Source organism: Canis lupus, chromosome 12 (assembly GCF_011100685.1).
Source record: "Canis lupus familiaris isolate Mischka breed German Shepherd chromosome 12, alternate assembly UU_Cfam_GSD_1.0, whole genome shotgun sequence".
In the NCBI taxonomy this organism is placed as follows: domain Eukaryota; kingdom Metazoa; phylum Chordata; class Mammalia; order Carnivora; family Canidae; genus Canis; species Canis lupus.
In genome coordinates, this window is record NC_049233.1 from 4,035,584 (window position 1) to 4,047,976 (window position 12,393).

Sequence of the window (12,393 nt, forward strand, 5' to 3'; positions counted from 1 at the left end):
GCAGTCAGCCAATATAGCCACATTTACAGTGGACACTCTGACATTTGCTGTTTGTGACAAAGGCAATACACTAGAAGGAACGTGTAAGCCAGAAGTCACAGCCTTGGATAATCCCTGGGAAATGCTGGGGAACCATGGCCCACATTTTGAGTATCACTGTTCTAGATTCTGAGTATTACTGTTCAACACCCCCAAATTCTAGTGGGTCTGGCCACCACAGCCCTGGCTAGCTCTAGCTCGATCTCACAGCTTGCAGCAGGTGGGGGGCTTGCGATCCCTTCACGCCATTCTCTACTGTCCCCATGCAAACTCCAGTCCCCAGAGGGAGCAGTGTCTGCTCACCTGGGAGCTTGTTAGACATGTAGAATCTTGCCTGCTTCCCCAATATTTGCTAAATCAGAAGTTGCATTTAATACATTCAACTTGTGAAGCACTGCCCTAGATTACAGCATCTCAAAGGGCTAAGAAGGATATTAAGCACCTCACCCCCACCCCCCAGAGCTCCATCTAAGTCCTGGCTTTTAAACATGGCCATGGACGTTTTACAAAAGAGAAGGCATCTGCGATCCATCAGTCATGTTAACCTGTCAGAATCCATTCTCTGGACACCCTGACCCCCAAACTCGAACACACTCTCAGGCTCAAAGCAGCCTTGCCTGCTTGCTACTCCACTCCCATGAGTGCCCAGGGCGCCTTGCTCTCTTGGCCGCCACACAGGGCTGGACACCAGTTGGCGTCTGGGAAAGCAGCCGAGTCACAGCAAGCAGGTGAGGGAGGGGCCTTCTGGAGAACAGGGTGGGAGGCACCCAGGTTCAACCTGAGCTAGGGCAGGGAAGTGGCCTGAGGACCTGTTTGCTCTGCAGGAGGGCCGGGCCCGGACCACTGCAACGGCCTCCCCAGCACCTCCGCCCCCACCCCAGGCAAGAGCCCCCTCCCTGTCACCCAGCCCCCGTGGGAATAGCTTGAGCCAGAAGCCGCCATCAAAGCTGCTCCCCTCTCCCAGGGCCTGGTCACTTCTTGACAGGTTACAGCCCCAAAGACAAACAGATTCCGCCAAGCAAATAGGTGTCCAGTGGTAGGGGTGTCGAGTAGGGCCTGGGAGTGGGTCTGCGCTGCCAGATACCCAGGTTCAGGGTGGGGGCCCTCCCCTGAAGAGAACAAACAGCCTGGGGCGCCTGGAAGGAAGCAGGACGCTGGTGTACTGTCACGCACCACGTGGGGGCGGGGCTGAGGGCACCCACCACTGGGGTCTCTGGGCCAGGCGCCCACACCTTGAGGCTCTGGTATCAGGCTAAGTAGAGACACTCCTCGAGTCCTGTATTTAGGCCCTTGGAGCAGAGGCCAGTTCTGTTGTGGCACCCCCATTTCTCTCATGAATCTAGGGCCACCCGTTCCTTCACTGAGCTGTCTACAGGGAAATGGCCTCACCATCATTTAGGACACACAGCTTTGCCAGCCAAGGGTGAAGGCCAATTTGAGGATCTGCAATTAAGTGAAATTAATGCCAGAATCTGGGAGACAAGGCCATGGGTCTGAGCCTGTACGATTCAAGCAACCCCCCCCTCTGATCTCATCTCTTCACCACAGGGGTGATTGTGACTAAGGACAAACTTGAGTTCTGAGCTCTTAAAAGTGCTACCGACATGAAGAGATGGATCCAGTGAATCCACCATTTGCCATCATGCCAGTTAAGTCGTCAAATAGCTTTACATGCTATCTGACGACAAGGTAACCATAGGCCTGTATCACTTTTAAGTACTGGGGGAAGATTCCAAGCTTGTTTGCCAATTGCCTAGAACATGGTCCCTACCTGACTCTCAGATTGCCAGGCCAGTCCACAAAAACTTATCTAATTCATTATATGCCAGAAGCAGTGCCTAGACCACCAAAGAACTATAACCCAACCACCATGGGAACCACCTTAAGAGAAGATGCATTCCCTCTTCTATCTAAATCTAGGATGCCAGGGGCCCAGCTAGGACTGAGGACGACTCCTCAACTAAGCCTTGTCTTTTTTCCCCGTAGGGAAGATGCCCGTGATGCTCTGCATTTCCCTGTGCTATTCCTACACCTGTGCTATGTACCCAACACACAGTAAATGCCCAAACAATGTCTGCTGGCAGATCAACACTAACTTGGCTGGTGCTTATGTGCTGGGGATAGCAAGATGCTCAATAGATGCACAGTACTCTGTGGACCTAAAGGCCGTTGGAAAGAGCTTCCTCACCATTTTGGTCACTGAAGCTAGGAAGGCAGTAGATCTAATTATAACCCCAGGGCTAATCAGTTTTCCCATTTGCAAAAAGAAGACCCAGGGACTAAAAAGCACATATCACAGAGTCACTGTGGGGGTGAGCAGTACATGGCGAGTAGCAGTTGACAGCACGATAAAAATAACACACATGAAAACAGGATTTTGTGTGTGTGTGTGTTAATTTAATCATACAAATATTCATTTATACAGTAAGGAAAAACCTCCCCATCTTCAGCTCCTCCCAGGCACCAAGAGGCCCCACCACAAACACCCACCCAGCCTGCTTGCTACACACCACTGTCCAGGTTGGACGGGCAGCCACTGCTGCTCCAGCACTCAACCAAGGAAATGAAGGAAAGGCAAGGCAGGGTGGGGTGGGGAATCAGCTTGCACTTCTGAGCCCTGGCAACCCCACCGTCCTCTCCTGCTGGGGCTCCGGCTGAATTTGGGGATCCCATCTTGGCCATCCTCAAGCCACACAAGCTGTCTTGGTGAGGTTCTATGATGAGCTTAAGGTTACAGCCAATCCTTACTGGGGGAGAGAAGGCTGTTTCTTGTAGAAAAATACCCCAAATTCAACTGTCCCCATGGCAAAAAGAAAAAAAAAGGCATGCACGCGTACACACATCCACACACACCTCACTCCATGCACACAATAGGTTCTTCCCAGGCCTGAGTCTCTCTGCCTCCCTCGCTGGGCTCAGGCCCCTAAGGATGCTGCTGTCTGCCTCCTCTCACGGGTGCCAGACACTGGTGGTCCTGCCTAGAGGCAGCCTGACTTTTGGGGAAGAGTCCAAGAGGAGCAGAGCACACTGGGGCTGAGAGAGTCACTTCTATCACCACACTAGGCAGGGGAGGAGAAGGGGCTCCAGGCACTGCTCAGAACTCAGACTAGTGAGAGGGGACTGAATGGTCCTGGGGCAGCCATGGAATCCCTTACTCCTATCGCATGGCTTATGCTTGCTCTGGCCCTCTGCAAGGAGCTCACCTCTCCAAGGATGTGTACAGAAATGGTTTGCTCTTGGGAGGGGAGTCAACGTGCTTGGGACAGTCACCTTGCCTCCAAGCAAGAGGAGGAGTGGGATGCCTCTGGCAGGGTCAGACTCACTAATGGTGACCTACTAAAGCCCCAGCTGAATCAAGCCAGACAGCCTCTCCTGGGAAGTGGGGAAGGGACACCTGGTGTGGGGCTGATGAGGAAGCTAAGAAACCAGGTGATGTAAAGCCTCCCATGATCCTGCCAGCAGTAGCTGGAGACGTGCTGTCTTGAGGGCCATCAAACCAGGAGAATGGCTGGGGTGTCTGTGGGCTCCAGGGTGGCAGTGTCCCAGGAGGTTGGCACCAACAGTAGTGGCAATCTGGGCCTCAGAGGGCCCTCAGACAAAAAGCCATGGTGAGCCCCTGGCTTGGGCCGGTGATGGCCTGGGCACCCAGAGGGACTTCCCTCTGCTCAGGAGCGGGGCACTTGTGTGCACTGGAAGCGGCTGCTTGGGGTGAGCCGTAGTTTCACCCCAGACCCAGCTGCACTGCTCTCCTTGGCAGGCTGGCCCCACCTTCCCCCAGCACTTTTCCACTGGACCAAAGCTTATCCTTTTATTTTCTGGGAGGTGGGGAGGTAAAGGGGGAACTTCATACAAGCTTTTCTCCCACAGTCAAGCTTTAAAAAACAACAGTCTCAGAAGAGGATGAGGAGGAACAAACAACACACATTTTTGGAACTCAGACACTCAAGAGACAGACAGGCAGGCAGACCCTCACCCACACCCAGGCTATATGACCCCTTGCAGCCGCTCATCACCTGGTCTCTCTGCTTGTCTCTCACCCCTGGGGTGGATGGAGGTGTGAGAACAGGCAGGTGACCCTGCAACCGCACCCTAGATCCACATCCCCGACTATCACACCAACCAAGACTCAAGGGAAGGAGGGGGTGAGAAAAAAAGAGAAGAGGGACTTTGCATATTCTTGTATCTTTGGCAGACAGCTGTTCTAGCCTGGTTCGAGCATCCCATGGAGAGGTCCACATCTCAATCTGCTTGGGATCCACAGGATGCCAGTGGGGCCACATGCCCAAGTGGGCAGCCAGCCGATCATCTTCTGCTCTGGCTGGGCTGCCCCTCGCCCACCACCTCCCAAGAGCCAAGCATTCTGCTGAGGGTGGGGGTGCTCTCATTTCATCAAAGTGTGGTCTCCCAAATCACATAGTCAGTAACTGTAGCCCTTCCCCATGGTCAATTCCCCATCTGGGGCTGTAACTTCATATGTTAACAGCTCAGCCTCCACTAACAGGCTGTGAAAATAGCACAAAAGACAATGGGAGGGAAACAAGGGAAGGGAGTTTGTTAACAACAGAGAAGCTTGGACACCTTTCCACCTGCCTGCCGCATGTTTGCTGGTGAGCTGCACCAACACTCGTGTGTGTGTGTGTGCATGTGGCACACACACACACAGAGGCACTGTTTCCAGCGCGAACGGGGAGCCACTGTGTATGAAGAATCCAAAAGAGCAGTAAGCGTGATGGCATTTCTCTCTGCCAAGAGAAACATGGAAAAAAGCAATCTGAATTGTTGTGTGTGCAGAAGGACACCTCTCGGCCTCAGAAACTTCCATGTTGCCCAAGATCTGTCTTCAAGACTTCCTCTGCTGGCCACACAGGGAAGTTTGGTCTTCAGAGAGGTTCTGATGGTAACAAGCCACAGGGTTGATGAATACAAATGTCAAAGGTGTAAATCAACAGAAGATTAAGCAGAAAAGAAGAGGAAAAGGGTGATAACTCATTGGCTGATGCCATTAAAAACAAATGGGGTCAGAGACTGCTGGAGTCAGGTGGCACAGGAGATGTCCACCTGTAGCACAGACCCACAGAGTCCCCAAACATGCCACACCAGCTTGTAACCTGAATCGCTTCCAGAGCAAGCAGCTATTCTAGAAAGGGTATATTATCCCTTACCTTAAAAAAAAAAAGAAAAAAAGAAAAAAAGAGTGGGGAAAGAGGGAAAAAAATTAACGTGTGCTCAAAACTACAACCTGTTTGTAGGCAAAGTAATTTTTGTTTAAAAAGATGGCTTTTTTTCCCCCATTTGAAACTTTGTTTTCCTTCCCAAGTGACCTAATGACTTGTTAGACTGATGCCTAATAAACAAAACCCAAGGCGGCTGCATGGGTTTCTTCTTAGTAGCCTCAACACCATTCCTGCGATTCAGCATTCACACATGCATACTGAGTTTACTCAAAACTAGTCTGTTTTGCTTCTTCCTCTTCTTCCAGGATTGGGGGAGAGGGGGGTCAGAGCCAGGGGTCCATGCGGTATGGTCTGCAATCCAGAGGAACCCCCTGCCCTCCCCCCCACCCCAAAGTCAGGCCTTCTGTCTTTTGTTAATTTTTCTTCTTGCCGGTGTCCGTTTAAGACTGGCCGAAGGGGTAAGGCCCGTGGAGCCCCTGGAAGAGAGTGAACATAGTCAGTGATGATAAACAAAGCAGGTACAACTTGACAATTAAACCAAGTTAAAGAATCTATGGTCCCCAGTGAGCCAGAAGGAAGCCCCAAGGCATAGACAAAGCCTGAGGGTTGTCCTTGCTACCCAAAACCTCAAGGGGCCACATATCAGCATTTCTGCCCTTAAGTGTTCCCACTCCATCACACCAACCAAAGAGATGGGAGGCAGTGGGGGCAGTCCTCATCTTTCAACTGCTACATCAATCAGTGTCAACTTTCCTCCATCCAGGTCACAAAGCCTTCCTTTCTGCTGGACAACAACGTCTCAACCTTTCTGCTAAAGATCCCAGTGCACCATTTTCTGCACCTTAACCTTCTGGCTAATGCCCCTTATACCAACAACAGCACTGCAGCAGAAATGGCAACTGTCTAAGCACGTAGATAACAGGCATGGTACTAGCAGCTTTGCACACATTGTCTTTAAACCTTACCTGAAAGCCAGGTGAGTATTACGACGCTCATTTAACTCGGGCCCATCTGACTGCAGAGAGTAAAAGACCTACTCCAAGTCACATGGGTAGAATAAGGCAGAGCCAAGGTTTAAAACTAAGTCTGATTTTTGCTCTCCCACACTGCCTCTCCCTTGCCACGTGATAATAAGGTTTATTCTCTATTCCCAAAGTTATTTTCAGTACTGTTTGGGTGGAAAAAGCTTCATAGTCTCACTTTTCCCTTATATTCAGAATGAGACACCAAGATGTGCCGACACCAAAAAGCAGCGGCATGAACTTGCTGGAGGATGCCCTGTGACTCCCTCCACCTTCCCACCCTCCTCCTGGAGTGTGTTCTTTGGAAAGAGTTGGTCAATGCCAAGACCTAGGAGGGCAAAAGCTAACTGGTGACCAGCCTCCCTAGGGTCCTACACCCTAAAGTGGCCTATGGGCAGCTGGACCCTTGGACCAAATGGACCAAAGGGGTACAAAGAGCAGATGCCTCAACCATAACTGTGACAAATGACTGGAGAGTGTTGATGCTTGACAACTAGGTTAAGAATCCTGAAACTAGGCACAACCGAGAGTGAGAAGGCACAAGAATGACTGACATGAAATTTCCTATTAGCTTGATGGGATATGGGCAGTCAGAATTTGATTGTCTTAAAAAAAAAAATGACACAGAGGCACCAGGGTGACTCAGTGGTTGAGCATCTGCCTTTGGCTCAGGTCATGATCTCTTGGGGTCCTGGGATCAAGTCCTGCACTGGGCTCCCCACAGGGAGCCTGCTTCTCCCTCTGTCTGTGTCTCTGCCTCTCTCTGTGTCTCTCATGAATAAATAAAATCTTTAAAAAAAATAAAAATAAATTAAAAAAATTAAAATATGACACATTTCTTTGAGGAGGGAAAACAGTGTCTGCTTGCTGGGTTGGCAGTGATTAGAATCCTTTTTGGTATAACTTTGTCCTGTTTGCTTCCATCTCCCCAGCATCTAGCATGATGCCTGGCCCAAGAGGTACCCAATAAACATTTGTTGAATTAATAACTAAAAGAGGACAGGTATTTCCCAGACTACTATCTGGAGTGTCAGACACCTCTGAGTCGAAGGAATATTGGCCATTCCAAATCCAAGTTTTAAAATAGCTGCTTAGGCCTGGCGACACAAGTGCCTGGGGGTCATACCATCTATCTGGTCACAGTCTCCTAGGTCCCAAGAGAGGCAGGGCTCTCTGAAGGTAGTTAGCTTGGAGATGCAAGACCCTCCCTGTTTCCACTGCTGTGGGATGTAGGCCGCTCAGAACTGGGAGGAGGGGATCTGGGTTCTACTCCCAGTTTTGCACCAGCTCACAAAGTGACCATAAGGTCCTTTCTCCTCAGAGGGTCTCGGGTTCCTCTCTGAATCTTTCCAGGATTTCAAGCTCTAGGAGTATTGACTCAATATACTGCCTGGCTCAAGAGACTGAAAAATAGGACTCTAAGAAAGGATGCCCTTTGGTCATGTTTAGGCCAGAGGTCAAAGATGACAAGAATAGGGAACATGAGATTAAAGTTTCTATAGTGTTTTCAGTGGAAGGCACTGAAACTGCTTTCGCTTTTTTCCCCTCCCCTACATAATGCCTCAAAAGACCGGGAGTATGTCTCTAGCTGCTTGGTGGTTATCACTGAACAAAAAATCCTGACCAGGTGAATTTGGAGGATGGGCAGGCCTTCATGGATTGAGCATCAACTACACACGAGATGCTGCTGGGGCACTTTAACATATTCTCTGTAATTCTTGCAAAGATTCACTGAGACAAACCAAGATCTCCAAACTCAGAGAGGTGACCAACTTCAAGGGCACATAACTGGTAAGAGCAGTGGTGTTTAAAATGGCCACATGTTTGCCAGTCCCCAAGTGAACTACATTCCAGCAGGTAGGCTAAGGCTGTAACCATCTCAGCTACCATGGTACAACCTGATTAACAAGGGTGGGCTGGGGAGCCAAAGGGCTCTCAGACTCCATTCTGTAGGGCCTGGTTGGAGGTCACACACACCATTAGTAGAAAGTATAGAAAGCTTACAACAAGGTGTCCTCAGTACTTCCCAGTATTTGTTCATCTGGAATAACCCAAGGAAAGCAGTAACGGCCTTGATTCCTACAAGAGTTAGAACCAATACAATGCTCAAAGGTCTCTGTGCAGGAAAAAATGCACAGACAAAAGAAAAACCGAAAGACACCAAAAGACAAACAGCATTTGCTTTCTATGAAATATTTTCCCCTAAATTTAACTGTCTTCCAGACCAAACCTCCACACACTTCAACATGGGCCTTAATATCCAACCAATAGCCGTGTGACTTGCCTGGAATGCTTGGAGAAGGGAGTTCGTGACCTTGCTAAGGAGCTGTTGCACATTCCCATTTTACAGATAAATAGAATGGGTCCTGGGCAACCGGCAGAGGGAGGAACAAAAGCACGATGAGCATTTTCAGACTTCCACTTTTGACTGCCTTGGCCCTTGGACATTCAGTGTGGTATATAACTAGCTTAGATTATGGATTTGTTGGCCTTTAGCTTGGTGGCTGAAGTTCTGTGTCTTTTGGGGAAAAAAAATGCTACCTAATCCCTTTTTACCCAGAGAATGGCATATTGGAAGTTGTTGATGTTTTATTGGTGCAGAAAGGTGGCTTGAAGAACAAACTCTAGTCCCACCCACCCTACCCTTCAAATTAACTACCATCACTTCCAGGAAGGGAGAGGGAACCAATTCTATTTCAAAACCACTTTATCATCTAGACTCCCCACACGCAGGATTATAGGTGTCATAGATGGATCACAGAACACAGGCAATGCATTACTAGTGGTGGAGGAAAAGCCTGGCAGAGATTCCAAGAACAGCTTGTTCAGGGCATCCAATGGCAGGAGGCCAAGCAGGAGGCTACGCAGGAAGTGCCTTTCCTAGCAGTGGGATGGAGGTATATTTGAAACAGGAGGCCCATCCACATTTCAGGTTCCACTGGAGTTCCAAGGCCCAGTGTAACAGGTTTTAGTGGCTCATGTCTCCAACCCCAGCCTAAAAGCAGGGTTTGGCAATAGAGATAACGTTCATTCTCTTCTGGGCCTAGCAACTCTTCAACCTCCATCCAGAGGAACAAGAAACTGGCTTCAACTGACACCTCTCCTAAAACAGCTGTGACTCTACTAATAAGAAAAACAGGGACAGAGGCATCAGGTGGTAGTTAGTACAGAGCCCTGAATTAAACCAACTCAAGTGAAAATTGTGGCCATCAGCATGATTGCAAAGCTCAGGAGTCTGGTGCAGAAGGCTGCCCTTCTCTCTCTGAGGAATCACTCCTCATCACACAGAGACCAACCACAAGGCTGGATTTATCCATGCTAAGAGAGGGTATGAATAATCAAACCCTGAAAAGAAGTCCTGTATCTGACTCCAAGTCTAAAGGCCAGTTCCCCAGGGCCTATTTGAGTTGCACAGTTTTCAAGGCTTTCAAAGGCTACATCTGTTAAGGGGACAGGAAAGTTTTCCTGGCAAAGGAGAGACAGCCTTTAGGTCCACAGGGACTGAGGTGTTGCCTGTGTGCTTCAGCCTTCCCTAAGCCCTTCACTGCACAGCTGCAGTAGCTATGAGCCCTGGGACCTAAATTCTACTTGGCTCCAGGGCAGGCAAGCTCTCTTAAAGCACAGAAGCTCCATACCCACCAGCTAAGACAGAGGTGCCTCTCTGTTCCTTGGTGTCTGGGAAAAAGACCTCGGCCTCAGGCCAGCTGAATCATCACAGTAGTTGGACCAGGTCCTGAACTGAACTTCCATGATGGAAAAACTACTGAGAGCCATAACTTAGCTAAAATTCTAAAATATTTTTAAATATTTTTAGAAGACAACATTTATGGACAAAACATAACTCAGTCCCATTTACCACAATCTCCTAAAAAAGACAATTTAAGATCCAGTACTTGTGATCTGTTCTCAAACAAACCTAAAAATAATCTGTGATTTTTCACAATAGTTTATAGTTGCCCCCTGTGGACTAGCAGAGTCACTCTCAGCCAGTGATCTGGTTATCACTAATCTTATGTGAGTGTGGACCTGCAAAAGTTCTCTTAAAATACAGAGAAATCAAAGTAACTTTTTGAAGAGTACTAAAAATTGTCACTCAGAGAAAACATTAACTCTATGTTAAGGTACTAAAAAGACAGGACACGAGTTCTGTTTCAGCTGGACTATTTTTAAAAAGTTTCCTCATCAATTTTCAACAGTAGGAAGTATGGGGCTATGAGGAGAGTAAGTTGCCCTTGAAGAGGGTGGAACCTGCTTCTGCCAATTCTTTATGCCTTCCATACAGTTAAGTCTCAAATAGCAGCAACACAAATGAGTGAATGACGGTGAACTACTCTGCACTGATGAGCCATTTGGTTTTTAACATTCCAGGGAGAAAAAAAGGAGGCTGAAAAACCTACTGAAACAACGGTGTGTCTTACAAGGGTTTTTTGGGGTACACCTTTTCTATTTGGAAGTTAGTTGTGTAGATAAAGCACCACAACATGGACACTTTCACATACCTGTCTTTATTTTGCTTTTATTTGTGATTTAAATAAATAAAAAGGTTCACACACATTAACAAAAAGGAGCGTATGCTGCAGGGCTGTGAAATAACATGCTCTCCCGGTGTATACTGATGGCAGCATCAGATAACATCGGGAGAGCCCTCCTCCGCCTTACTGCCTGAGCCAGTCCTGGTCAGCGCTGCTTCTGCCTAGTGCTCCTTTTGTATCACTAACTACACTGAATGCAAACACAGAAGAATACAAGATTTAGTACTAAGTTCTGTCCTGATCCTGTACTGCAAACATGGTGTGGTGGGGCCCTGCTCACAAGGCTGGCTTGACTGACCACGCCCTGATCAAACCTGTTCTTCTCTTATTAATTAGAAATAAAGTCTCTATTGGAATAATGGGCAGAGTAATGAGGACTCTCTCAAGAAAATTCAAACCAGGATCCTTCCCTCAATGGCGGCTGACTGCTCCAGGAGGTTTCCTACTGGAAGAGCAGGGCCACGTGAGCAGGAGAGGTACTTCTGTAGATGCTTCCACACTGGTGTTCAAGCCACTTTCATGTGGCAGTCCTCAAAATTTCAAAGATATATTTGATGCACTGGCTGAGGATGAGTATGAGAACCAGCCAAAGGAAAGAAAATAAACCTATTTTTATGCATGAGGGCTGATCATGGGGCAGGCTCAGTTCACAGCCTTCTGCTTGTGCCAAAGCTGCTCAAAGCTTGACTCAGTCGAAGTGTGATGATTTTTTTTTTAAAGCCCTGCAAAACCAATTTTTTATACTTATCTCTGTAACAGTTTTTCTGTTGCTCTTAACTAACTTCTACAATCCTGCTGGGGACCTGGTCATCTATCCATCCATTCTCCCTCTACCCATCCATCCAACCCTTCATCATGCAACTCTTTTTTTAAAAAAATATTTTATTATTCATTCATGAGAGACACACAGATACAGAGACATAGAGGGAGAAGCAGGCTTCCTGCGAGAGCCTGATATGGGACTTGATCCCAGGATCCCAGAATTAGGACCTGAGCCAAAGGCAGGGGTTCAACCACTGAGCCAGCCACCCAGGTGCCCCTCATCATGCAACTCTTATTCTTCCTCTCTTCATCATCCCTCTTCCCATCCTCCCTCCAGTCTTCCTCCTATCTATCTAGAGCTCCCTATGGCCAAAGGCAACTCTCAGAGCATTCACCTACCCTACTGTGTGGCAACTCAAGAAAATCACCATAAAGAATAAAACTCAAACAAGATTGTGAATTAAACATATAATTTATAGTTCTAAAACAAGGAGATGAAGAACACTGGCTGGGTTTGACTTTCCCTTTCAGTAAAGACTTCAGAAAAAGTTATTTACAATTTGGCATTCTAGCTGCCAAATCCCATGTAACAGCAGGTGTGTTAGAATCCAGTTGGGGGGCTAGCACACAGAGCTTTCTCATGGTCACCTCCTAGGGCGGAGGAACTTCCTAAACAGGAAGAAAGAACTGACAGGAGTCTCACTGGGGAGGGCACCCAAAGGGAGAGAAGCTTACTCAAGTTCCTAGCCCTCTCACCATTGGTGCTGGCTGCACTGCGGGGATTCTGCTGTAGCACTGGGGGAGGCGGCTGGTCCCATTTCCTCTTAGAATTTCCTTCCAAATTTCTGTAACCTGTCAACTATA

General features: G+C 48.2%; 1 protein-coding gene across 2 annotated transcripts in view; it reads right to left on the reverse strand.

The window, feature by feature from the left end:
* Window positions 1-2,414: 2,414 nt before the first annotated feature.
* ILRUN (inflammation and lipid regulator with UBA-like and NBR1-like domains) overlaps window positions 2,415-12,393 on the reverse strand; it is a 94,488-nt gene continuing 84,509 nt past the window's right edge. For both annotated transcript variants that reach the window (XM_038553796.1, XM_038553797.1), the window contains one exon: window positions 2,415-5,689. In XM_038553796.1, coding sequence (XP_038409724.1) covers window positions 5,654-5,689 — 36 coding nt within the window. In that variant the 3' untranslated portion in view covers window positions 2,415-5,653. The remainder of the gene's footprint in view (window positions 5,690-12,393) is intronic.